The 27689-nt window shown below is 42.7% G+C and overlaps 1 protein-coding gene across 1 annotated transcript in view; it reads right to left on the bottom strand.

The window, feature by feature from the left end:
* Positions 1-260: 260 nt before the first annotated feature.
* Positions 261-27689, bottom strand: part of CCNB3 (cyclin B3) — a 64119-nt gene continuing 36690 nt past the window's right edge. The window contains exons 9-13 of the mRNA XM_032258542.1: positions 14921-15058; positions 7234-7389; positions 6273-6422; positions 806-936; positions 261-570 (exon numbers count right to left, since the gene is read on the bottom strand). Coding sequence (XP_032114433.1) covers positions 474-570; positions 806-936; positions 6273-6422; positions 7234-7389; positions 14921-15058 — 672 coding nt within the window. The 3' untranslated portion in view covers positions 261-473. The remainder of the gene's footprint in view (positions 571-805; positions 937-6272; positions 6423-7233; positions 7390-14920; positions 15059-27689) is intronic.

Genomic DNA, 27689 nt, shown 5'->3' with positions numbered 1-27689 from the left:
TGCCCAGCTCTGAACAGTGAGGACTGCCTGTCAGGTAAGGAGCTTTCTCCTTGGACTGGGCACCACCCCCACAGAATCCTCCTTCTACAGATCCATCCATCAGTTCAGTTAGCTCAATTCCTCTTACCATGAGGAGAAGGCTTCTAAACAGAAGAGGAAATTGGGTAATCTAGGCACTGGGGCTCAGCGTTGACTAGGAAGAAAAAAAAATTCTCGAGCTGTGCATGGGGCTCCTGAACAATAAGAGGGGATGTGAGCCATTTTAACAACAACCATTAATTTTTTATTAAATTTCTAGTCAAATATGACAATATTTTTTCTTTCATAAAAACAAACAACATAAATATTTATAGCATTATCAGTTAGGGAAAAGACAAACAGAGAGGAAAAATGAATAAAGGCGATCAGAAGACCAATTCAAACATAGAATAAAGATATCCTATTAACATGCATGCCTGGCCCTGAGGCTGCGGCTAGAGTACCGGGCCCTCAGCCATACAATCGTACTTCAGAATCTCCTCCAGCTTCAACATATCCAAGGTGGGGATTTTGGTGACTTCAAAGAAGACCCTGCAAAAGGAAAAAGGGTCTGCTCAGTATAGAATAGGGCAAAGACAATCAGGCTCCATGGAACAGATGGGACACAGGACCCTTGGTTCCCTATCTTGCTTTAACCCTAGAGTAGAAAAGAAGGTAAAAAATGCCTGAATCTTCTTCTCTTAAGTGAGGCTAGTCTAGGCCTAGTATTTTAAAGCTTCCCCGTGAATGAACACAAACTCAACCTCAGCTGAGGCTTGGTACTTACGGGTTAGAATACTTGGTATACACAGCCTTGAGATTATAGTAAGAAGTGAAAGTCAGCAGTTTGTTCAGCCGTCTGACCAGAGAGTAAAGCTCAGAGACCTTGTAGTCACTGTAATACTCCAGGATGGGAACCTGGAAGAAGCAGCACGAATAGTGATTTCTAATATAGGAAGCACACCCTTCCTCCATCTCTGCTATCTCAAATCCAAGCTTCTCATATATGGTTTAAGCAGAGATGACATTCAAAACATTTCAAAGATTCACACAGTATGGGCACTGATCAATAATTATACTATGTTATCTAGAAGAATAGGTTCCAGCTACAAACTACTGGGATGGCTATATCCATATGTACCAGTTAGATATTAGCTCTTGGCCAGGCATGGTAGGGATCATGCCTGTAATCTCAGCACATTAGGAGCCCGAGGCAGGAGGACTGCTTGAACCCAGGAATTCAAGACCAACCTGGACAACATGGCAAAACCCTATCTCTATAAAAAAAAATTAAAAATTAGCTGGGCATGATGGTATGCACCTATGGTCTCAGCTACTTGGGAGGCTGAGGCAGGAGGATTGCTTGAGCCCAGGAGTTGGAAGCTACAGTGAGCTATGATTGCACCACTGAACTCCAGCCTGAATGACAGAACAAGACCCTATCTCTTAAAAATATATATATTAGCCCTGGTCACAGATGTTCATGTAAATAGAAATCTACCAGTCCTAAGGAACAGGACTGATTTTGTAATTTACTCACTCTCAGGTCCAGAGCTAACAGCCAGGTAAACCCCAAAACAAAGTTTAGGTCCCAACTCAACAGCCAACATGAACTTAAGGTGGATCCTCCTCTCTGGCTCTAATTCAACAGGTTCATTTTCTCACTCAACTAAGAATCCTTATCATGTGGCAGAAGTGGTATAGCAGTGTTTAAGAGCAGAGGTCCTGGAGGCAAAATGCTTCAGGTCAAATTTCAGTTCACCTAACAGCTTGGCCTTGAGCCAGTTAATTAACCTCTTGGGGCCTCAGTTTCCCAATCTGCCAAACAGGGATTATTACAGTAATTTCATCATAGGATTAAGTGAGTGTGTGTGTGTGTGTGTGTTTGTGTGTGTGTGTGTATCACACATAGAACAAAGTCTGGCACATAGTAAGTGCTAGAACAGAGTCTGGAACATAGTAAGTACCCAAACAATGCTAGCTAGGATTACCAAGACCTATATGTAGGATCCTGGGAACGTAAAAATGAATGAGGCACCTGCCCTTGAGGAGTCTCTAGTCCAGTAGAGGAGACAGACATGCAAAGAGAGAGTTACAAAATGTGTCATAAGTGCTATAATGGAAGTGAGCATAGGATACTGGAGGAACAGAGCACAGGACCCATGAACTCTGTCAGGAAAGTCACAGAAAGCTTCACAGAGGAGAGCATGTCCACAATGGGTGGTGAAGGGGGAGCTCAAAAGATAGAGAAAGAAAGGATTTATAAGTCAGTGGTTTCCTCAAAAAATGTCTCACATTATTTTCCTTGAACTCCTTTTTCTCAAGTGTCTTACCTAGAAGCCCAAATATCTTACCTGGAAGTGGGGGTAGGAGCTAAGAAGCCCACAAATTTGGACCCCTTTATCTTTTACATGGTCCCTGGGATACTTCTGCAGGAAAACCAGGGCTCCCCCAAATACTGTTTGAAAACGACCACCACAGGTAAAGGGCAGTCATTGGCATGCTAAGTAGGGGAGTAACACAAGGGGTAATGGAGTAGACTGGGTGTGTTAAATAAGATTAAAAGGCCCCAGTGCCACTGTGTCAGTTCAGACCCTCAGTGTTTCACCTTGACTATATTATAATAGCCCACTCACTGGTGTTCCCACCTTCATACTCTCTCTCATCTACTCTACCTTCTTCTATATTGCTATACCAGTACTGTTTCTAAAACACACAAACAGGAGCAAGTCACTTCCTTGCCTAAAAAACCTTCAATGCCTTAGTGTAAAGTGGTCTCTCAGCATGGCATACAAGGCCTTTCATTCACAATCTGACCACAATCTACCATTCTGGTCTCATCTGTCACTATTAACATCATTAGCACCTCTCCATTTACCATACTCTCTGCTCTATCCATAGGGGATGCCTTATTGTGCCCCAAATACAACATGCTCCTTTTTTTTTTTTTTTTTTTTTTTTTTAATTGGGATGGGTTTTTGTTTTTGTTGCCCAGGGTGGGGTGCAGTGGCACGATCTTGGCTCAGTACAACCTCCACCTCCCGGGTTCAAGCGATTCTCCTGCCTCAGCCTCCCGAGTAGCTGGGATTACAGGCATGTACCACCATGCCCAGCTAATTTTGTATTTTTAGTAGAGACGGGGTTTCGCCATGTTGAACAGTCTGGTTTTGAACTCCTGACCTCAAGTGATCCACCCACCTCAGCCTCCCAAAGTGCTGGGATTACAGGTGTGAGCCACTGCGCCTGGCCACTTCCGTCTTTTCTTAAATATTAATATTAAAGTAAAAATGTTATAAAAGTAAACATATACAAATAACACCCATTTTTCTTTCACGCAAGTTTACCCATTGTTAACATCTTACCCCGCTGTTTTTTTTTTTTTCTTTTTTTTTGTTAATATATACTTTAAGTTCTGGGATACAGGTGCAAAGCACACAGGTTTGTTATATAGTTATACACATGCCATGGTGGTTTTCTGCATACATCACCCCGTCATCTACATTAGCTATTTCTCCTAATGGAATCCCTCCCCTAGCCCCTCACCCCGACAGGTCCTGTGTGTGATGTTCCCCTTCCTGTGTCCATGTGTTCTCATTGTTCAACACCCACTTATGAGTGAGAACATGTGATGTTTGGTTTTCTGTTCTTGTGTCAGTTTTCTGAGAATGATGGTTTGCAGATTCATCCATGTCCCTGGCAAAGGACATGAACTCATCCTTTATGGCTGCATAGTATTCCATGATGTATATGTGCAACATTTTCTTTATCCAGTCTATCACTGATGGGCATTTGGGTTGGTTCCAAGTCTTTGCTATTGTGAACAGTGCTGCAATAAACATACGTGTGCATGTGTCTTTATAACAGAATGATTTATAATCCTTTGGATATATACCCAGTAATGGGATTGCTCGGTCAAATGGTATTTCTATTTCTAGATCCTTGAGGAATTGCCACACCGTCTTCCACAATGGTTGAACTAATTCACACTCCCACCAACAGTGTAAGAGCATTCCTATTTCTCCACATCCTCACCAGCATCTGTTGTCTCCTGACATTTTAATGATGACCATTCTTACTGGCATGAGATAGTATCTCACTGTGGTTTTGATTTACATTTCTCTAATGACCAGTGATGATGAGCTTTTTTTCATATGTTTTTCGGCCACATAAATGTCTTCTTCCGAGAAGTGTCTGTTGATATCCTTTGCCCACTTTTTGATGGGGTTTTTTTCTTGTAAATTTATTTAAGTTCTTTGTAGATTCTGGGTATTAGCCCTTTGTCAGATGGGTAGACTGCAAAAATTTTCTCCCATTCTGTAGGCTGCCTGCTCACTCCGATGATAGTTTCCTTTGTTGTGCAGAAGCTCTTTAGTTTAATTAGATCCCATTTGTCAATTTTGGCTTTTGTTGTCATTGCTTTTGGTGTTTTAGTCATGAAGTCTTTGCCCATGCCTATGTCCTAAATGGTATTGCCTAGGTTTTCTTCTAGGGTTTTTATGGTTTTAGGTCTTACATTTAAATGTTACATCTTGAGTTAATTTTTGTATAAGGTATAATAAGGAAGGGTTCCAGTTTCATCTTCCTGCATATGGCTAGCCAGTTTTTCCAACACCATTTATTAAATAGGGAATCCTTTCCCCATTGCTTTTGTCAGGTTTGTCAAAGATCAGATGGTTGTAGGTGTATGGCGTTATTTTTGAGGCCTCTGTTCTGTTCCATTAGACTATATATCTGTTTTGGTGTGAGTACCATGCTGTTTTGATTAACTGTAACCTTGTAGTATAGTTTGAAGTCAGGTCACGCTCCCTTCTAATGCCTTCATGTCTTTATAATTATTGCTCCCTCTGCCTAGAATGTCTCTTCTCACAAGTTCTTACACACCCTTTAAGACCCAGCCCAAAAGTCACCTCTTCTGTGAAGCCTCCTTTATCTACAGGAGAGGCAGTACGTTAACATAGAGGATTGTGGAGCCAGACTACTGGATTTCAGATTCAGGCTGATATTTAGCTGATATGCACTGGTTTAGTCACCAAGTGTGAAAACCCTGAAATATTTCTATCTTAGTTGGCCCACAGTTTGCTGCCCTGAACCCATCAGCTGTTGCCCTAAGGGTCCACTGGATTTCCCTGGGATCCAAGGGTCAAAGCCTGATGTAGCCTGGGGCCTCCAGGTCCTTAACTCCAGAGCTGTGGCCATTCCCATCCTGATTATGCAATTGGTTTAGATTGTGAACACCACTCCTAGTTTCCAAAGCCTAGCTCCACCTCTCATCAGCTGTATAAACATGGGAGTTATTTCTTATCTGCAAAACAGGGATAACAGTACTATCGTGTGGGGTTGTTATGGAGATTAAATGAGTTAATACACAAAGTGCTTAGATCACTGTCTAAGCACTCATTAAATGCCAGCTATGAGTATTATTTATTCTTTTTCATCATCACTGTCATCTATTGAATGCTTTCTCTGTTTCAGGAAATTTCAATATGGCTTGTCCAAGTTCATGTAACTACTTTATGTGGTTCTTTCTCAACACACACAGCTTCTTCCCTCAGTGGCTCCAGGATTTTTAGGTAGGAGGAGCTCAGGAGTGGTTGGGCAGGGGGGCTGCATTTGCAAGCATACTTCTACTGCTTGGATTGCATATTATACATATCATCAGTAAGAATGCAAAATTCTCTAAAGCTGCTTTAACCCTCAACTTTTCATAAAATCGAGAAAGCATCAAATATGAGTTTTATCTGTATTAGAGCTGGAGGCTTTGAGGGCTTCTTCAGAGGAGAACACTATAGTCATGCCCCTGAATGCCACTTTTATACTCACAGCCAGTTGCTTTCACTACTCTTCTCTGGCTCAACGTTTTTCAAACCCTATTCCGACAAGCTCCCTCAGGAGTCAGCCTTGTTGAGGGAATTGCAAGAGGCAAGAGGGGAACAGGGCCGGGGATAAGAAGTAGGGTCACACTATCCTCTGTGACAACCAGAGTACCTTCACAGTAGTCTGGTATGTAATATAGGGCTTTCAGATGAGCTTTCTTTGGAACAAAGGGAACTTTGATAATGAAAAATGACATAATTCAAAACTATTGCTGTAGAAACCTTTGCCCCAAGTTGTCCAGGTGTTAGAGTTCATAATTGTGAGTACATGGCAGGTTTGTCTCCAAGAGTTTCCCGTGGCCCTAATTTACACCTTCCCCCTGAGCTGACCTTGTGCTTTTTAAATCCCTACCCCCATACTCCTATCTCACAAGTGTTTACCCAGTGTCCGAGATTCCTCATGTAGAGGGCCAGGAGTAAGGCGGCAGTAGCTAGCTTGGAAGCTTTCTCCTGGACATAGTCGTATTCCTGCAGACTCATCTCACAGATGTAGCGGGACAAGGTCAGTGTCTTCATACTGGTGTGGATACACTAAAGGAAATGAGAAGACTGACTCAGAAATCAATTCAGAAAACCGGCACCAAGCAGAGGACTACCTCTCCAGTATCTCATCCCAAGCCTCAGTGGCCCTCTGTTTGAGTAATGTGCCTCTCTCCTGCAACCATAACTCACCTCATCTTCCCTACCCACAAAAGCAGACTCCTTAGCGGGGATTCTGAAATGGTCAGTGGGATTTGCCACCTTTAGGATTTTAATCAAATTATCAACTGTGTGTATGGTACTGGCCCACATCCCCCCTTGCTATACAGGTCATCCTTTAAAAAGCCAAAGTCCTCCCAACATGACTCTGTACCTGGTCCTCCCTATGAAGTGTTCCATAGTTCAAAACAACCTTTTCTCTTTTCTTGTTTAAACTTATTCTTTTTAAAGTATAAACTATCACACACACAAAGAGAAAAGTACATCACACACATTTGCACAATACAATGAATTATAAAGGGACCTCCCTTGTAACCAGTACTCAGGCAAAGAATAAGAATATTGCCAGCATACCCTCAAAGCTTTCCATGTGTCCCTCCCTGATCAAAGAAACGTTTCCCCTCCCCAACTCTGTCCTCACCTCAAAACCTTATAGGCACACTGCAGCAATCTGTAACTCATGCCTGCCCGCCTCCCACTGTTTCATAAAGATTGCCAACCTTTAACCTAGGAGGTTGGATGGAAGGAGAAAACTCCCTGCCCCCTGTTGTCCCTTTCCCCTTCACACTACTCAGGCAGCCACTTGGTATAGAGGAGACTAACTCAGCAGTAGGAGAATGAAGATGTGTCTCTTCTCTCTTACCTTAGCATATCTACGCAGAAAATGATAGGCAACGGGAATGTTGATGTCAAATTTGAGGACATGCAGGATATGGATTTCCATCTTAAGCATCTCATCTCGCTGATAATTATCATCACAGATGTACACGAAGTCATCCAGACAAGGTGCGTTGGGCTCCTATGTGTAGAGAGGAGAGGAGGTGACAACCAGACAGACAGCCCTGTCCTTTCTGCTTAGAGGTAAAAGTCACAGGGGAGAAGGGTGAAGGATGGGAAGCAATCACATTTCCTGGCATAAATCTTCAGGGTAGCTCTGAGAGCCAGCTTCTGGTTGATGTGAGTGGCTCATCAGAAAAACTAAACCAAAGAAATGACAGGAAAGGCCTGCCCCAAAACTGTACCACCACCACCAAACAGAGGATAGGGCCTCCTAGGTGTGGATTCTTACAGTGCCAGAGGCAACATAATGGGACACGGGGCCTAGGAGCAGCAATCTGCCCTCTGAGAATCATGAATGGGAAATCTGACGCCTACTCTGGAGGGAGGGATAGAAGGAAGCCACAGAAAGGGGAGCTAGAGATAGAAAATAAGCCTGTGTTTTGTGTCCTAGTCTAAAGAATGAGTAAGAATGTTTGCGGAGGGCAATAGTGAGAGAGTGGGGGAGGCAGACAGGCGCAGAGGGAGCCTAAGCAGATATAAAGGTCTGCAGTGGGCAGAGGGTGGGGAGTCACCCAGAGGTCAGACAAGGAAGGGCCAGGCCAGGCTGAGGGTGAGAAGAACCTCTGTCTGGGGAGCACCTTCCAGTGCTCTGCCCTCTGGAGGTCAAACATTGGTTTAGAGAGACAATGAGGACACAGGAAGGCCCCTAACTCTTCTTCCTACGTGCAGCTTACAGTCCACTGCAGCCTTCTTCCCTCACCTTTCCCCTCTCAATTTTCAGAACACAGACAGGACCAACCCTCTGGTTTGGCAGTCAAGGAAACCAAGGCTCAGAAAAAAGTGATGTGCTCAGGTTCACACAGTAAGCTGGTGGCAACACCAGGGCAGGAACCTCTCTCTTCCACTGCTCTGGGCAATGGCTACTGTCTCCTGTCTCTCCTTATGCCATCTCCACACCTCCCCTAAACAAAAGACTTTCTGTACTACTTAATCGTGTGAAAGGAAGACAACCCTCCTCCATAGGACTTGGTAGGGGCCCTCTGTCCTGGCCAACAGAGGAGGGGTGCTCCAAGTCCCAGAATTTGCTAAGTGCCCACCCCTCCCTCTCTTCCACTTCCACCCTCCCTTCCCCTTTCTGTTGGCCAGGGATCACCCACAGGGTTCTTAACACCACTGAGGCTAAGGCACAGCATAGCTCTCCAAGCCACAGAGAGAGCCAGCAAGGGAGAAGGCAGGAGACAAAGGGAGAACAAGGGAGGGAAGGAGAGAGGAGGGTAGGTGGGCGTGGGGTGGGGAGGGAGGGGCAAGAAATGTGTGAGAAAAGCCACTGAGAAAGAGAAAAAGAAAAAGACAGTGACTGAATAAATGAGGAAAGAAGGAAGAAAGGAGGCAGGAGAGTGGGAGGGAGGGAAGAAGGAAGTAGAGAGGGAAAACAAAAGGAAAAAGGAGGGAGGGAAGGAGGCAAAAAGAAGGGAGGGGAGAAGGAGGGAGAAAGGAAGGGAAGAAAGAAAAGAAAGGAAGGGAAGGAGGGAGGGTGGAAGGAGAGAATAAAGGAGGGAGGGAAGGAGGGAAAAAGGAAGGAGAAAGGAGGTCAGGAGGAAGGAGAAAGGAAAGGAGGCAAGAAGAAAGCAGGGATGGAACGAAGGAGGAAGAAAGGAGGAAGGGTAGAAGGAAAAAGAGGGAGGGAGGAAAGGAGAAAAGAGAAAGGGAGGGTAGAAGGAAAGGGAGAGAAAAGGAGGAAGGAGGGAGGATAGAAGGAAAGAGGAATGGAGGGAGGGAAGTAGAAAACAGGGACTGAGGGAAGGTAGAAGGAAGAAAGGATGGAAGGAGACAAGGAAGAAGGTGGAAGAGAAGGAAGGAAAGAGGGAGGGAGGGAGAGAGAGTAGAAGGAAAGAGGGTGGGAGGGAGGATAGGAGGAAGATGAAGAAACAGAAGGTAGGAGGAATGAGGAAAAAGAAAGGGAAGGAGAAAAAAGGGAAGAAAGAAGTTAGGAGGAAGGAGGGAGGGAAGGAGAAAGAAAGGAAGAGAAAGAAAGAGAAGGAGGAAAAAAGGAGGGAGGATAGGAAGGAGGAAGGGAGAAAAAGGAGGAGAAAGAAGCGAGGGAGGGAAGGGGGCAGAAGGAAAGAGGGTAGGAAGAAAAAGAGAGGGTAGGACGAAGAGGGAGAATGAGAGGAAGAGAGGAGGGAGGGAGGGAGGAGAAGAAGAGGGAGACAGAAAAAAAGGAGAAAGAGAGGATAGGAGGAAGTAGGGACTAAAGGAAGGTAAAAGGAAGGAAGGGAGGAGAAAGAAGGGAAGGAGGAAAGAAGGGTAGACAGGAGGAGGCTGGGAGAGAGGGCAGGAAGAAGGAGGGAGAAAAAAGGGTAGGAGGAAGGAGAGAAAGAGATAAGGAAGGAAGGAGAAAGTGAGGGAAGGAAGGAGGAAGGGAATGAAGGAGGGAAGGAGGGAAAGAGGAAGACAGGAAGGAAAGAGGAAAGGAGGGTAGGAGGAAGGACAGTGGAAGAAAATAGGGGGGAAGGTGAGAGGGAGGAAGGGTGGGAGCAAAAAGGGAGGGAGAAAGGGAAGGAGATAAAAGGTAGGGAGGGAAAGAAGAAAAGGAGAAAGGAAGAAGGGAGAGAAGGAAGGAGGAAAAAGGAGGGGGGGAAGTAGGGTGCTGAGGGGGAAGGATGGTGCAGAGGGAAGGTAGGAGGAAGGAAGGAGAAAGGGAGGTTAGGAGGAAGAAGGGAGGGAAGCAAGGAGGAAGGAGGGAGGGAAGGAGAAAGAAAAGGAGAGATGGAAGAAGAAGAGAGAAAGAAAGGGTAGGAGGAAGAAGGAAGACAGGGAGGGAAGAGGGAGAGATGGAGGGTAAAAGGAATCAGACAGAGAGAAACAGGAAGGAGAGAAGGAGGGAGGCAAGGAGGAAGGAGAAAGGAAGGAGGGAGAGAGGAAGGAAGGAGGAAGGAGGGAGGGACACAAGAAGGAAGGAGGATAAAAGGAAGAATAGGAGAATGGAGGGTGAAAGGGAGGGTACACGGAAGAAGGGAGGGAGGGAGGGTAGAAGAAAGAAGGAAAGGAGGGGAAAGGAGAAAGAAAGGGAGAAAAGCAGGAAGGAGGGAGAAAAGGAAAAATGAGAGAAGAAGGGAGGGTAGGAGGAAGGAAGAACAGAAGGAAAGAGGGAGGAAACGAGGGGGAGAGGGAGGGAAGGAGGAAGGGGAGAAGGAGGGAGAAAGAAAAAAGAGAAGGAGGGAGAAAACAAAAAAGAAGGTAGGGAGAAAGGGTAGAAGGAAGGATGGAGAGAGGAAGAAAAAAAGAAGAGAAGGAAGGAAGGGGGAAAGAGAAAGGGAGAGAAGGAAGGAGGAAGGAGGGAGGGAAGGGGAAGAAGAAAGGAAGGAAGAAATAAAGAAAGGAAGGGAGGTTGGGAAGAAGCAGGTACTGAGGGCAAAAAGGAGGAAGGGGGAGGAACAGAAGGAAGGAGAAAGGGGGTAAGGAAGGGAGGGTAGGAGGAAGGAGAGTGGAAGTAAAGGTAGGAGGAAGGACAAAGGGAGGGAGGGTATGAAGAAGAAGGGAGAGAGGGCAGGATAAAGGAGAGCCTGAGGGAGGGAGATGAAGGGAGGGAGGAAAGGAAGAAAGAGGGAAGAAGGGAGGATAGGAGGGAGGAGGACAGGAGGAAGGACGGAAGGAAGGAGGGAGGGAATGAAGGAGCGATAGGAAAAAAAGAGGGAGAGGTTGGGCGCGGTGGCTCAAGCCTATAATCCCAGCACTTTGGGAGGCCAAGGCGAGTGGATCATGAGGTCAAGAGATCGAGACCACCCTGGTCAACAAGGTAAAACCCCGTCTCTACTAAAAATACAAAAATTAGCTGAGCATGGTGGCGCATGCCTGTAGTCCCAGCTACTCGGGAGGCTGAGGCAGGAGAATTGCTTGAACCCAGGAGGCAGATGGAGGGAGGAGGGATGAAGGAGGGAGGGAGAGTAGGAGGAGGGAGAGGGCAGGATGGTGGAGGGAGGGCAGCAGGAAGGAGGGAGGGAGGGAGGGTGCAAGGAAAGAGAGACTGGTGGAGGGTAGGAGCAAGGAGGGAGGAAGAGAGAGAGGGAGGGTTGGCGAAAGGAGAGACTGAAGGAGTGTAGGAGGAAGGAGAGAGGGAGGAAAGGAGTAAAGAGGGAGGGAGTATAGAAGGAGGGAGGGAGGGAGGGGTCCTGTGGGATAGGGAGAAAGAGATAGAGCTAGCAAGGGAGAAAGGGAGTCAGCTAGGGAGACAGCCAGCCGGGGAAGGGAAAAGGCAGGGAAAGATGCAAGGAGTGAGCAAGCCACACAGGGAGAGCAAAGGAGGGAAGGAGGAAGGGGGAAAGAAATAGAAGGGGAGGAGAAGGGGACTCCTATGAAATTTGGAGGAAGGGAGGGAAAAGAGGGAGCTAGGGAGGGAGGGGAAGCAAGTGAGGGAAGGAGAGAGGGAGGGAGGGAGGCAAGGGAAGGAGGGAGGAAAGAAACAGGCAAGTTAAAGAGGAAAGGACAGAGTAGGCAAGGAAGAAAAAGAGGGACTCTGGCAGGGGAGAAAGCAGGTGAGGGAGCAAGGGAAAGAGAGGAAAGGGGAGGGTGAGCCAGTGAGGGACGGAGTGTGTAGACTAACCAGAGAGAGAGAAATCTATCCACCAAGCGAGAAAGGGAGCCTGGGAAGAAAGCTAGGAGGGAAGGAAAGAGGGAGCCAGCAGGTGTGCGAGGGAGGGAAGAAACAAAGGAAGGAGTAAGCAAGGGAGGAAAAGGAAGAGGAAGAGAAGAAGGAGCAAGCAAGCTGGCACAGGAGGAAGGGACAAATGCAGGGAGGAAGAGAGGCAGGGAGGGCTTAAGTGAGCAGGTGAGTGAGGGGCAACAAAGGAGGGTGGGGTGGTGAGTGAGGAAAATCAACCACTGGAGGGCAGGTGACAAGGAAAGAAGGAGAGGAGGAAGGGAGCACGTTAAAGAGGGAGAGAGTGAGGCAGGAAGAGAGGTAGGGGGAAGACCCAGTAAGTGCTTGGGGAGGAGAGGGAGGTAGGAGCTGGGGAGTGAGCCAACACAGAAACAAATCTACAGTTCTAAATTTCTTTCAAATCCTTGGTAAAAGTTGTCACCTCTCTGTTCGCAAACCCTAAGGGTTCCTACAACTAGCCTAGCTAAAGGGAAAATGAAGTTGAATAAGATCAGTTAGCACCTAGGGAAGGGGAATCAGAGAGGTTAGTTAGATGGATTATGGTCATGAAGAAAAGGCCAGCTACTCACTTTTATACTGCTACTTCCCAAATTACTATTTCACCTAGACGATTTAGACTCATTGCCATCAACACCAGTCCATTTTCTCTTAAATGTCTCCAGCACCCTGGTTATGTAATACTTTGTTATATAAGCAGATTGAGACTCCACCAGATGGGGATGGAGTTGGTGGGACAAGAAAATGGTGGAGATAGACAATCATGGACCAGAAGGAAGCTGTAAAAAGAACTACCCATTTAATTAGGTGGATGCCCACATAACACATCTTCAGATAAAAAAATGGAAGAACCTTGCTGATGCCAGGAAACAAATACACCACCATTGCCAACCAACACCAGCTTCTCTATTTTGGAAAGACGGACAAAAAATGTAGCAGAAAAAAATTATTTGTATGTATGTAACTGTATACACACATATTGGTGCACATATACACAAGTGTATACACGTTTGTATATGTCCATATCAATATATGTATACACAGTTATACGTCACTTAACAAGAAAAATATCTTATGAGAAATGCATCATTTTCATTATTGTGGGAAGATCACAGGTGAGAGTGTACCTCCAAAAGCCTAGATGGTACAGCCTACACACCCAGGGTATATGGTATAGCCTATTGCTTATGGGCTACACACCTGTACACATGTGACTCTACTGAATACTGTAGGCAATTGTAACACAATGATATTTGTGCATCTAGGCCTATCTAAACAGAAAAGGTACAGTAAAAATACAGCATAAAAGATTTTAAAATGCTACCTGTGTTAGGCACTTACCATGAATGGAGCTTGTAGGAGCAGAAGTTGCTCTGGGTGAGTCAGTGAGTGATGAGTGAATGGGAAGGCCTAGGACATTCCTGTACACTACCATGGACTTTATAAATACTGTACCTGTACAATTAGGCTACACTCATTTTATAAAAAATATTTTTTCTTCAACAATAAATTAAACTTAGCCTACTGTAACTTTTTTATTTCATAAAACTTTGACTATTTTTTAATAACAGCTTAAAGCACGCACACAGTATAAATCTGTATAAAAATATTTGCTTTTTTCATATCCTTATTATATAAACTTCCTTCTTTAAAAAAAAAAAAAAATCTTTTTGAGACAGGGTCTCATTCTGTCACCCAGACTGGAATTTAGTGGCTTGAACAAAGCTCACTACAGCCTCAACCTCCTGGGCTCAAGGGATCCTCCTGCCTCAGCCTCCCACGTAGCTGGGACCACAGGTACGTGCCACTATACCCAGCTAATCTTTTTTTATTTTTTGTAGAGATGGGGTCTCACCTTGCTGCCCAGGCTGGTCTTGAATTCTTGGGCTCAAGCAGTCTTCTTGCCTTAGCTAAGATTACAGGTATTGAAACATCATGCCTGGCTTTGCTTTCTACTTTTTAAAGTTTTTTAAATTAAAAATGAAGACACAAACACACACATTAGTCTAGGCCTAGAAAGGGTCAGATCATTAATATCACTGCCTTCCACCTCCACATCTTGTCCTATTGGAAATTCTTCAGGGGTCATAATATGCATAGAGCTAGAGCTGTCATCTCCTACAACAATGCCTTCTTCTGGAAAACCTCCTGAAGGACATGCCTGAGGGTATTTTACAGTTAACTTTTTTTTTTTTTTTTTTTTTTTAAGTAAGTAGTAGTATACTCTAAACCAGGTCAGGCACAGTGGCTCACACTCGTAATCCCAGTGATTTGGGAGGCCAAGGCAGGAGGATGGCTTGAGGCCAGGAGTTTGAGACCAGCCTGGACAACATAATGAGAACCCCAACCCTACAAAAAATTTTTTGGAAATTAGTGAGGCACTGTGGTGCAGGCCTATAGTCCTAGCTACTTGAGAGGCTATGGTGGGAAGATTGCTTGAGCCCAGGAGTTTGTGGTTACAGTGAGCTATGATCACGTCATTGCACTCCAGCCTGGGCAAGAGAGCAAGACCTTGTCTCTAATTAAAAAATAATAACAAAAGTATAGTGAACACATAAACTAGTAACAGTTTATATCATTATCAAGCATTATGTACTACTATACATAAATGTATGTGCTATACTTTTATATGACTTGCAGTGCAGTACGTTTGTTTACACCAGCATCACCATTAGGAGTAATGCATTACATTACAATGCTACAAAAGCTAAGAAGTCCCTATACTTTTTCAGCTCCATTATACTCTTATGGGACCGCCATAGTATAAGCAGTCCATCGTTGACCAAAGCATTGTTATGCAGTACATAACAATGAATATATATGAATATATATTCATTCGCTGGGTTAGACAGAAACCTGATTAGTTCTCCAGGCCATAGGGACTCAGGCTCACCTCAAATTTTGCTGCAATCATAAAGGCAGTAGCACCAAGGAGTTGTAACTTATCCTTCCTGCATACTGCCTTCATTAGATAGAGATCCACCAGTTTCACTGCCAAGTACAGGGTCTCATGGGTCATCTCAAAGGACACCTGGAGGAATACAAACATGACACAGATTTGCATATTATCCAGCTCCAAAGTCACCTCCAGATAGATCTAGCTACCTGGACTGTGTGTAACATCAAGAACAATCCTGGCTAGCTGGGACTCTGCTATGAATGCAGAAACTGCTTTAGCTAGGTTCCTGTGTGTATCTCCTGTGCCTCTGAGGACACTGGCATTATCTATCCTTACAAATTTGGGTAGTTGACCAGCTTTACAAATCAGAGAGAAATGCTCTGCCTTCTCTATAAAAGCCTTGAGTGGAAATATCCTCTCCCCTTGATCTCTAATACTTTCCTTCTTTCCCCATTTGCTGCCAACTTGTATGGTGATCTCCCAAAAGAGATGTTTATTTAGCTCTGAAATATGGAAACTCACTTATTAGTTTATTCATATACTACTTTCTCTTCCCAACTAGATATGCTATTAAAATATATCAATTGAGAGCAGACACCAATAGCACAATTTGGAAGTGAGCTCAAAGGCTGGAGAAGCCAAACTGGAATTAAAGTATTAATAATATAACCCCCTTCCCTTCTTTTTCTTTTCTGATTTTACTTGAGTTCTCTCTCATTTTTTTCTTAGTCTAGCTAATCGTTTGTCTATTTTACTTACCGTTTCAAAAAACTAACTTTTTGTTTTGTTGATCTTTTGTATTTTTTTAGTCTCTATTTCATTTGGTCTTTATTATTTCTTTCCTTCTACTAATTTTGGGTTAAAGCAGTTCTTGCTTTTCCAGTTCCTTAAGGTACCTTGTTAAATTGTTTGATATTTGTTGAATTTTAAAATAAAAATTTGCTATAAAATTTCCTCTTAGTACCACTTCTGTTTTATCCTGCAGGTTTTGGTATGTTGTATTTCTATTTACATTTGTTTCAATAATTTGATTTCCTTCTTAATTTCATTGACCCATTTGTCATTCAGGGGCATGTTTTTTAATGCCCATGTATTTGTACAGTTTCCCAACTTCCTCCTGCTATTGATTTCTAGTTTCTGTTTCCTATTTATTCTTCACCAACTCCACAAAACCATCTCCTATAGCCCTAGTCCCATGGTTTGTGCTGGCCCATGCAGTATCTTTCTGCAAATTAGAAAAGAAGTACCTTCTTTGGGTAAATGAAGCCCTTCAAGCATATATCTTATCAAGTAGATAATGCATTTATATGAATTAGCCAAAGGTTACTCCTGCCTCAGGGCACAGCAGTCCCACAGCCAGGGTGTACAGTTTAGCAAACAAAGTGTGAGCTAGATTCTACTGGCGGCTTCAGCCTTGACTAGAGACCTTGTGTAGGCATAATTTGCACAAGAGTCTCACCCAATTTTCAGTGCCGCTGCTTCCTCACAACACCTTGGGTTCTTAGGATTCAAGAATAAAATCTGTCCTCATCCAACAACTCAACCAATGCATGAATATTCTCTTTAACATCTCCACCAAGTAGTTGTTTAGGTCCTGCCATACAAACCTCCAAATATAGCCCAATCTCTTTTTGAATGGCTTTAAGAGAAAATTATTCCTTATATTGAGTGACATTACCCTCCCTGTAAGTTTCACTTAATTGGACCTCCTCTTGTATAGGTTACTCTTAATGACTGGTACCTAGATGATCAAAAAGTAGGTCAATGAGAAGCACTGGAGAAACTGAGGTATATTTTCATCGATGAATAATTATCAGAAGATGGTCCAATATAATGGTTCAGCAATATATTATATTTACATATATATATTAAATTTTTGAATAACAGAAATACCAAGAAACAGTTCCTACTGTTTCTGGAATATGGCCATGGATCTACTGAGAAATCTGTTCTGTGTTAGTTTCCTATTGGTGCCTGATATAGTTTGGCTGTTGTCCCCTCTAGATCTCATGTTGAATTGTAATCCCCAATGTGGGAAGTGGAGCCTGGTGGGATAGTGTTTGGGTCATGGGGATAGAGCCTGCATGGCCTGGTGCTGTTCTGGCAACAGTGAGTTCTTGTGAGATCTGCTTGTCTAAAAGTATGTGGCACTTTACCCCACCCCTTTGCTCCTGCTTTTGCCATGTAACAGCCTGCTCCTGCTTCGCCTTCTACCACAAGTACAGGCTCCCTGAAGAGAAATCAAGCAGATATCAATACCATGTTTATATAGCCTACAGATCTGTGAACCAATTAAACATCTGCTTTTTTTTCCTTTTTAATTTTTGTAGAGACAGAGTCTTGATATGTTGCCCAAGTTGATCTCAAACTCCTGGCTTCAAGCAATTCTTCCAAAGTGCTGGGATTACAGGCATGAGCCACCATGCCCAGTCAAGCCTCTGCAAAAGAAAAATAAATATTGGGACCCCACAATCACTAAGCTAAAGAGAAAAGTCAAGCTGGGAACTGCTTAAGACAAATCTGTCTTCCATTCTATTCAGTCATCCCTCTGCTCAGTGAGATAAATGCATACCTGATTGGTTCCTTTGGTAAAGCTAATCAGAAACACAAAACAATGCAACCATTTGTCTCTTATCTACATATGACCTGGAAGCCCCCTCCCCACTTCCAGTTGTCCCACCTTTCCAGAGTGAACCAGTGTACACCTTACAAATGTTGACTGAAATCTCATTTCTCCCTAAAATGTATAAAATCAAGCTGTGCCCTGACCACCTTGGGTACATGTCATCACGACCTCCTGAGGCTGTGTCATGCAAGCAAAATAAACTCTCTAAATTGACTGACAACTGTCTCAAATATTTTGAATTAACACCTCTTTTTAAAATAAATTACCCAGTCTCCGGTATTTCTTTGCAGCAATGCAAGAATTGCCTAACACAGAAAATTGGTATCAAAGAATGGGGCATTGCTATAAAGATACCTGAAGATATGGAAGCAACTTTAGAACTGGGAAGCAGGCAGAGGATGGAAGCATTTGGAGGGCTCAGAAGAAGAGAGGAAGAGGAGGGAGTCTGAAACTAAAGGAATGTCAGGAGAAACGGATGGGAAGAGCCCATGCATAAGAAAAGGAATGACTACCACGTTAAGTACCAAGAAATTACATTCAGGTGATTATGAAAAATAAAAAGAGGCTAGGAATGGAAAGCAGCAGTTCTCTAAGGATAATGCCTCTGTTAGCAAATTCACAGCCAGTGCTTGAATAGCCTTCTTCTAGTACCTCACCATAGGCACTTGGCCACTTATGCATGCATGCATGCATGCATGCATGTTGGTATCAAGTGGTAACATCAAAGTGTGTGCATTATATCTGAATTAATGGTTAAAATCTAGAGTCAATAAATATTTAAAACAGCAGCTGTGTCACTTATAGCAATTTTCCTTCCTTGAATGTAAGGCGAAACCCTTCTAACATAATTCTACCACTTGGAACCACATAGAACAAGTCTAATCCTTCTTGTGGCAGGCCTTTAACTACTGAGGATAGTTATTATGTCTCCTATAAATCTTTCCCACTCTAGACCAAATAACTGTACCTCCTCTAACTGTTCTTCACATGATATGTTTTTCAGCCCCCTCAGCATCAGGCTCCAAATGAAAGTATTTGTGCTGGTCAGAGTACAGTGGCAGTGCTCTGGGTAATTTCAAGCAGCTACAACAAATGTGGACAAGAAGCCCTTCAACACATTAGCAAGATTCTCTCTTTTCTTCACAAGTGCCTCTAGTTAGAACACTCTTTCAATTCTTCAGAAACAACTGCTCTCCCTATCTAGAAGTAGGTAAGAGGAAACAATAGGGAAGTGACAAATCAAAACTATAGAACATATAAAGAATACTCTTATTCTTGCACTAGGAGACAAGTCTGATAAAATACACCTCAAATTCCAAAACTCAAAGATCACCTACAAATACAAACGAAGAAAATCAACCATATATATATATATATATATATATATATATATATATAGTAATTTTTAAAGGAGAAAAGTCCTGAAGAATCAGAGCAAGTGTCTATCTATGACACTTGATCTGAGTTCTAGTACTCTAAAGAACTGGAATATGCTTTTAAAGAGCAGACCCTCAACAAGGTCTGAGAGGACACTGAATCTATGAAAAGAGAACATTCTGGGACCCAGAAAGACTGATTTCTGATGAAAAAAGGGACTAACTTAAACAATGTAATGGAGGCAATGAACAGCATATTACATACTGCCAAACCAAATTGATTATTCCAAAGGCTACCTTAACATATTTTCCCAGAATTAAGAGATAAAAGAAAGTTGAAGATATTGAATAATAACTTGAGGGAATAAATTCTGGACACACGCACACACACACACACACACGGAGAGAAAAGGCAGAAGAGTAATAATGTCAAAAAATAAAAGATAAAAATTTATCTGAGTTAAAGAAAGAATGAACTTTTAGATTGAAAGGACTCACAATATATCAGACAAAGTTAAGGAAAACAGGTTTACATCTAGAAATGTTAAAAATAATTATCCATAGGGAAGATAATGTATTAAATAATAATAATCTGGATCTAAAAGCCTAGACTATTTTAACTAAAACCAGAAGAAGATAAAATATGCAAATTATCCCATCTTACTTGAGGGGAAATTAACAGACCAGGTCTATCAAGAGTTGGTTAACCAAAGACTATATTCCCATAAAAGGATATCATGCAGCCGTTCAAAAGAATACGGTAGATCTATACTTATATGGAAACATGACCAAGGCTTATTTCTTAAAAAAGCAAAGTCCAGAGCAATGTGTACAGCACAACCTATTCATATTATTCATACAACCAAATAGCATATAACCCACACCCATTAAAAGCTATATTTTATGTATTGCTCATATAACAGGATGTTAAAAAAAAAAAAAACTTTAAAAAAAGTGATAAAACACACAATAAAGGATCTGTAAGGATATACCCTAAACAATTTATAGTTGCTAACCCAGAGTTAGGAGAAAAGAATTATTAAAAACACACACACACACATATGAACACTTACACATACACACTGTGAACAACTGTAAACCTGAAACAGCCAATCCTTCTGGATGGATCCTCAGTGGCTAACTGGGCCTAAATTTAAAATATAGCCAAGTGACCATTTGCTGACTAGAGGTCATATAAGTGCTCAGAGGTCTACAGAAAACTCACATCTTTTTAACTTTGAGACTTTTGGAATTCATCTGCATTGGCCAATCAGGGCTCAGCTGTATCAACCAATCAGAACCCAGCTGTGTATACCATATACCAAACAGAACTAAGTAAGTTTGAATATTTCATTTGGATGAATAGACCTAATTGGTAACCTGGGTGGGAACTTGGAAAACCTAAACGCTTAATTTTTTCTCAGGAGCACATCTTTGTCTTACACTAAAGGTTGTATATCTCCTGGTTTGCAAACTGTTCACTGGAATAAAGTCTCTTTCCTCAAAATTCCTTTTCAGAGAACTTTTGTTAACAATGCATATTATAAGCACATATTAATTTTTCAGTTAAAATATTGTATAGGTCAGGGAGGTAAAGGTAGGATAGCAGAGGTAAAGAAATGCCAGGAGAAATTAACTAAACAACAGTATTTGTGAGTAGTTACCATACTGCTCTTAGGCTTGGATAAATTAGAAAAACTAAATTAGCATATAAATTATATAATTATTAAGCCAAAATTAATATAATGATCATTGTACCCTATACAGAATACAGTACTTCAGTGAATCATTTATAAAAACTTATTATATCTAAAACCATGAAGAAAACCTTATTAACTTTAAGAAAGAAATTATCATTCAGGTCACATGTTCAATACACAATGAAATAAATCTAGAAATTGATAATAAAAGGATAAATCAAAGAAAAGGAACATATTTTTTAAATGTTTTGTTTTTAAATAAGGAACATATTTTATCATATTTATACTTAAAAAGGAACATATTTTAAGCACTAAGAAAACAAAAAACAGGGTCAAAGAGGAAATAAAAATTGCGACTCCAGATTACTGAGAAAAATCAAGAGAGCTACAACACTATTTTTCAAAACTAATGGGATATACTCAGAATTATATTTAGAAGAAAATGTATAGCTTTGGATCTTTTGTTATTAAGAATAAAACAGACTAAGTATTCAATTCAAGAAGTAGGGAAAATAACAAAACAAACCTTAGTAAAACAAGAATAAAATAAAAATAAAAGCAGATGTTAAATGAATTTTTAAAACAGAAAATGTATACATTTACCCATGAGCTGGTTCTTTGAAAAAACCAGAGGATTTTTTTTAAAAAAACTGTTTGTGAGGAAAATTGAGAAAAAGAACATGTATATATGAACGCAACACATGTGAGGCAGATAACACATCACATACACTATGAATGAGAAAGTAAGTCATTACAAAGGGTTATAAAATGATACGATGATAACAATACATCCAAGAAATGGATATGTTTTTAGGAAAATATAAACTACTAAGCCCAGTGTGGTAGCTCATGCCTGTAATCCCAACACTTTGGGAGGCTGAGGTGGGTGTATCATTTGAGGTCTGGAGTTCAAGACAAGCCTGGCCAACATGGTAAAACGCCATCTCTACAAAAAGTACAAACATTAGTCACGCAGTAGTGGTACCCACCTGTAATCCTAGCTACCCCAGAGACTGAGACAGGAGAATCACTTGATCCTGGGACGCGAAGATTGCGGTGAGCTGAGATTGCACCACTGAACTCCAGTCTGGGCAACAGAGTGAGACCCTGTCTCAAAAAAAAAAAAAAAAAAAGACTTCCACCAAGATGGCTGAATACGAACAAACAGCTCCGGAGAGCAGTTCCCAGCAAGAACGGTGCAGAAGGTGAGTGATCTCTGCATTTCCAACTGAGGTACCAGGTTCATCTCAATGGGACTAGTTGGACAGTGGGTGTAGCCCAGGGAGGGCAAACTGAGGCAGGGTGGGGCGCTGCCTCACCCGGGAAGTGCAACAGGCTGGAGGACTGCTCTCCTACCCAATGGAGGCCATCGGGGACTTTTCCAGCCACTCCAGCTCTCTGGTTCAGATACTACACTTCTCCCACCGTCTTTTCAGCCCACAGATCAGGAGACTCCTGCCTGGCCGACAAGTGCTATGGGTTTCCAGCACAGAACTGGGCAGCCATTTCAGCTGGCACTGTGGATTTTCAGCACAAATCTCAGCAGCATTTTAGCTGGCACCTAGAATGCCTGCAAGGCAGAGCCACCCATTCCCCTGGAAAAAAAAAGGGGGCTGAAGGCAGGGAATCAAGTGATCTGGCTCGGCAGGTCCCACCCCCACAAAGACCAGCAAACTGAAACCCACTGGCTGGAGATATTTGCAGCTAGCACAGAAGTTTGAGCTGGACTCGGGTTGGTCGGGCTCTGTGGGGGGAAGGGCATTCGCCATTACCAAGGCACTCTGCCATTACTGTGGCAGTCCGCCATTACCAAGGCAGTTCTAACCTTACCTGTGTAAACAAAATAGCAAAGAAGTTTACACAGCAGCTGGGCAGAATCTGTTGCAGGTCAGCAATGCCTCTATAGGCAGATTGTGACTAGACTCCCTCCTTGCTGGGCAGGGTATCTCTAAAAAATGGCAGCAGCCCATCAAGGACTTATAAAGCCCCACCTTCCTGGGACAGAGCACCTGGGAAAAGGGGTGGTTGTGATTTCCACCGCAGCAGACTTAAATGTCCCTGCCCAGCAGCTCTGAAGGGAGCAACGGAGCTCCCAGCACAGCACTTGAGCTCTGATAAGGGACAGACTGCCTCCTCAAGTGGCTCCCTGACTCCCATATATCCAAAGAGACACCTCATACAGGAGAGCTCTCGCTGACATGTGGTGGGTACTCTTCAGGAACGAAGATATCAGAGGAAGGAACAGGCAGCAATCCTTGTTATTCTACAGCCCCTGGGGGTGATTCCCAGGCAAGCAGGGTCTGGAGTGGACCTCCAGCAGACCTGCAGCAGAGGGGCCTGACTGTTAGAAGGAAAACTAAATAACAGAAAGAAATAGCTTCAACATCAACAGAAGGGATGTCCACTCAGAGACCCCAACTGAAAGTCATCAACTTCAAAGACCAAAGGTAGATAAACATACAAAGATGGGAAGAAACCACTATAAAAAGGATGAAATCACCAAAAACCAGAATGCCTCTCCTCCTCCAAGGGATCACAACTCCTCACCAGTAAGGGAAAAAAACTGGATGGAAAATGAGTTTGATGAATTGGCAAAAGCAGGCCTCAGAAGGTGGCTAATAACAAACTTCTCTGAGCTAAAGAAACACGTTCTATCCCAATGCAAAGAAACCAAGAACCTTGAAAAAAGTTGGACAAAATGCTAACTAGAATAACCAGCTTAGAGAAGAATATAAACATCTTGATGGAGCAGAAAAACACAGCATGAGAACTTCGTGAAGCATACACAAGTTTCAATAGCTGAATTGATCAAGCAGAAGAAAGGATATCAGACATCAAAGATCAACTCAATGAAATAAAATGAGAGGGCAACATTAGAGAAAAAAGAGTGAAAAGAAGTGAACAAAGCCTCCAAGAAATATGCCATTATGTGATAAGACCTAATCTATGATTGGTGTACCTGAATGTGATGGGGAGAATGAATCCAAGCTGGAAAACACTCTTCAGGATATTATCCAGGAGAACTTCCCTAACCTAGCAAGACAGGCCAATATTCAAATCCAGAAAATAACAGAGAACACCACAAAGATATTCCTCAAGAAGAGCAACTCCAAGGCACATAATAGTCAGACTCACCAGGGTTGAAATAAAGGAGGAAATGCTAAGGGCAGCCAGAGAGAAAGATAGGGTTACCCACAAAGGGAAGCCCATCAGTCTCACAGCGGATCTCTTGGCAGAAATCCTGCAAGCCAGAAGAGTGTGGGGGTCAATATTCAACATCCTTAAAGAAAAGAACTTTCAACCCAGAATTTCATATCCAGCCAAACTAAGCTTCATAAGTGAAGGATAAATAAAATCCTTTACAGACAAGCAATTGCTGAGAGATTTCATCACCATCAGGCCTGCCTTATAACAGTTCCTGAAGGAAGCACTAAACATGGAAAGGAACAACCAGTACCAGCCACTGTAAAAATGTACCAGTGGTAAAGACACAATGAAGAAACTGTGTCAACTGTGATGTGGTGCTGAGAAGAATGTATATTCTGTGGATTTGGGGTGGAGAGTTCTGTAGATGGCTATTAGGTTTGCTTGGTCGAGATCTGAGTTCAAGTCCTGGATATCCTTGTTATTTTTCTGTCTCGTTGATCTGTCTAATATTGACAGTGGAGTGTTAAAGTCTTCCACTATTATTGTGTGGAAGTCTAAGTCTCTTTGTAGGTCATTAAGAACTTGCTTTATGTATCTGGGTGCTCCTGTGTTGGGTGTGTATATATTTAGGATTGTTAGCTATTCTTGTTGCATTGATCCCTTTACCATTATGTAATGCCCTTCTTTGTCTCTTTTGATCTTTGTTGGTTCAAAGTCTATTCTATCAGAGACTAGGATTGCAACTCCTGTTTTTGTTTTTGTTTTTTTTTTTTTTTGCTCTCCATTTGCTTGGTGGATCTTCCTCCATCCCTTCATTTTGAGCTTATGTGTGTCCTTACATGTGAGATGGGTTTCTTGGATACAGTACACCGATGGGTTTTGATTTTTTATCCAATTTGCCAGTCTGTGACTTTTGATTGGGGCATTTAGCCCATTTACATTTAAGGTTGTTATGTGTGAATCTGATTCTGCCATTTTGATGCTAGCTGGTTGTTTTGCCCATTAGTTGACAGTTTCTTCATTGTGTCGATGCTCTTTACCATTTGGTATGTTTTTGGAGTGGCTGGTACTGGTTGTTCCTTTCTATGTTTAGCTACCATTTGGTACGTTTTTGCAGTGGCTGGTACTGGTTGCTCCTTTCCATGTTTAGTACTTCCTTCAGGAGTTCTTGTAGGGCAGGTCTTGTAGTGACGAAATCTCTCAACAATTGCTTCTCTGTAAAGGATTTTATTTCTCCTTAACTTATGAAGCTTGGTTTGGCCAGATATGCAATTCTGGGTTGGAAGTTATTTTCTTTAAGGATGTTGAATATTGGCCCCCACTCCCTTCTAGCTTGTAGAGTTTCTGCCAAGAGATCCGCTGTGAGTCTGATGGTCTTTCCTTTGTGGGTGACTCGACCTTTCTCTCTGTCTGCCATTAGGATTTTTTCCTTCATTTCAATCCTGGTGAATCTGATGATTATGTGCCTGGGGTTGCTCTTCTTGAGGAATATCTTTGTGGTGTTCTCTGTATTTCCTGGATTTGAATGTTGGCCTGCCTTTTTAGGTTGGGGAACGTTCTCTTGGATAATATCCTGAAGAGTGTTTTCCAACTTGGATTCATTCTCCTCGTCACATTCAGGTACACTGATCAAGCATAGATTAGGTCCTTTCACATAATCCCATATTTCCTGGAGGCTTTGTTCATTTCTTTTCACTCTTTTTTTCTCCAATTTTGCCTTCTCATTTTATTTCATTGAATTGATCTTGTATCTCTGATATCCTTTCTTCTGCTTGATCGATTCAGCTGCTGAAACTTGTGCATGCCTCGCAAAGTTCTCCTGCTGTGTTTTTCAGCTCCATCAAGTCATTTATGTTCTTCTCTAAGCTGCTTATTCTAATTAGCATTTTGTCTAACCTTTTTTCAAGGTTCTTAGTTTCTTTGCATTAGGTTAGAACATGGTCTTTTAAGTCAGAGAAGTTTGTTATTATCCACCTTCTGAAGCCTGCTTCTGTCAATTCATCACACACATTTTCTGTCTTGTTTTGTTCCCTTGATGGTGAGGAGTTGTGATCCCTGGGAGGAGAAGAGGTGTTCTGGTCTTTGAAGGTTTCATCCTTTTTGCGCTGTTTTTTCCCCATCTTCATGGATTTATCTCCCTTTGATCTTTGAAGTTGGTGATTTCGGGAGAAATCTCTGAGTGGGCGTCCTTTCTCTTGCAGTTGGAGCTATATCTTTTTTGGCCTGTAGAGGGGCTGCTGGGCTGCCTCGGATTCAGTCAAGTTGCTGGGTGGGAGGTCTTCCCCTGGAGTCTTTTTGCAGGTGAAATGAGCCCCACCCTCCCAATGGCGTCTCTCCTTCCCTGAGCTCGATCTTTCTGGTTGGGGTCAAACTGGTGTATTCGTTGCCAAGCTCTCTGGCACGCAGCTTCAGTTTGAGTTTTGTGGGGGGTGGGGCTTGCCAGGCCTTATGACCTGTTTCCCTGCTTTCAACTCTGCCTCTTTCTGTGGGACAGGTTGTTCTGTCCCACTTCACTAGTCTAAACTTCTACCCTGGTCCAGCTGACCACTTATAGCACCAGGCAGGAGCCATCACACAGATTTGCATCAACAACCCACAGCACTCCTCAGTCTGGCAGGGCTCTCGTGGACCAGGGGTTGCAGGAGGGATGAGGTAAGCACAGGACCAGAATCAGAGCACCGAGGTGGTGAAGTCCCCCAATTCCCCAAGCTGGCTGCATGTTCCAGGTGGGGACTTGCCCCATCCTGTCTTGGTTCATTCTCCCTGGGCGGCTCTCACTCTGCTTTGGATCCCTCCCTAGGCTACTTTCAGAGTCCTTCCAGTCCCCCAAAAATGAACCTGGCACCTCACTTGGAATCGTGAAGTCTTCTAGCCCTCTGCATCTCATTTGCTGGGAGCTGCATTCCAGTGTTGTCTCCTCATAGCATCTTGGTGCTGCCCACCCCCTCCCTAACTCATTTTATGAGACCAACATCATCCTGATACCAAAACCTGAAAGAGACACAACTAAAAAAGAAAATTTCAGGCCAATATCCATGATGAACATCGAAGCAAAAATCTTCAATAACATATTGGCAAACCAAATGCAAGAGCACATCAAAAAGCTTATCCATCACAATCAACTGGCTTCATCCTGGGGATGCAATGCTGGTTCAACATATGCAAATCTATAAATGTAATCCATCACATAAACAGAACCAAAGACAAAAACCACATGATTATCTCAATAGATGCAGAGAAGGCTTCTGACAAAATTCAACAGTGCTTTATGCTAAAAACTCTCAATAAACTAGGTATCAATGGAACATATCTCCAAATAATAAATGCTATTTAGGACAAACCCACAGCCAATATCATACTGAATGGGCAAAAACTGGAAGCATTCCCTTTGAAAACTGGCACTAGACAAGGGTGCCCTCTCTCACCATTCCTATTCAACATAGTATTGGAAGTTCTAGTCAGAGCAATCAGGTAAGAAAAAGAAATAAAGGGTATTCAATTAGGAAAGAAGAAATCAAATTGTCTCTATTTGCTGACGACATGACTGTATATTTAGAAGACTCCATCGTCTCAGCCCAAAATCTTCTTAAGATGATAAGCAACTTCAGCAAAGTCTCAGAGTACAAAATCAATGTGCAGAAATCACAAGTATTCCTATACACCAATAACAGACTTAAAGAGAGCCAAATCAAGAACAAACTGCCATTCACAACTGCTACAAAGAGAATAAAATACCTAGGAATACAACTAAGAACGTGAAGGAACTCTTCAAGAGAACTACAAACCACTGCTCAAGGAAATGAGAGGACACAAACAGCTGGGAAAACATTCCAGGCTCATGGTTAGGAAGAATCAATATCATGAAAATGGCCATACCACCCAAAGTAATTTGTAGATTCAACGCTATCCCACCT

Source organism: Sapajus apella, unplaced genomic scaffold, assembly GCF_009761245.1.
Source record: "Sapajus apella isolate SASKATOON/1434 unplaced genomic scaffold, GSC_monkey_1.0 scaffold103, whole genome shotgun sequence".
Classification (NCBI taxonomy): domain Eukaryota; kingdom Metazoa; phylum Chordata; class Mammalia; order Primates; family Cebidae; genus Sapajus; species Sapajus apella.
This window is presented reverse-complemented; position numbering and strand designations above follow the sequence as displayed.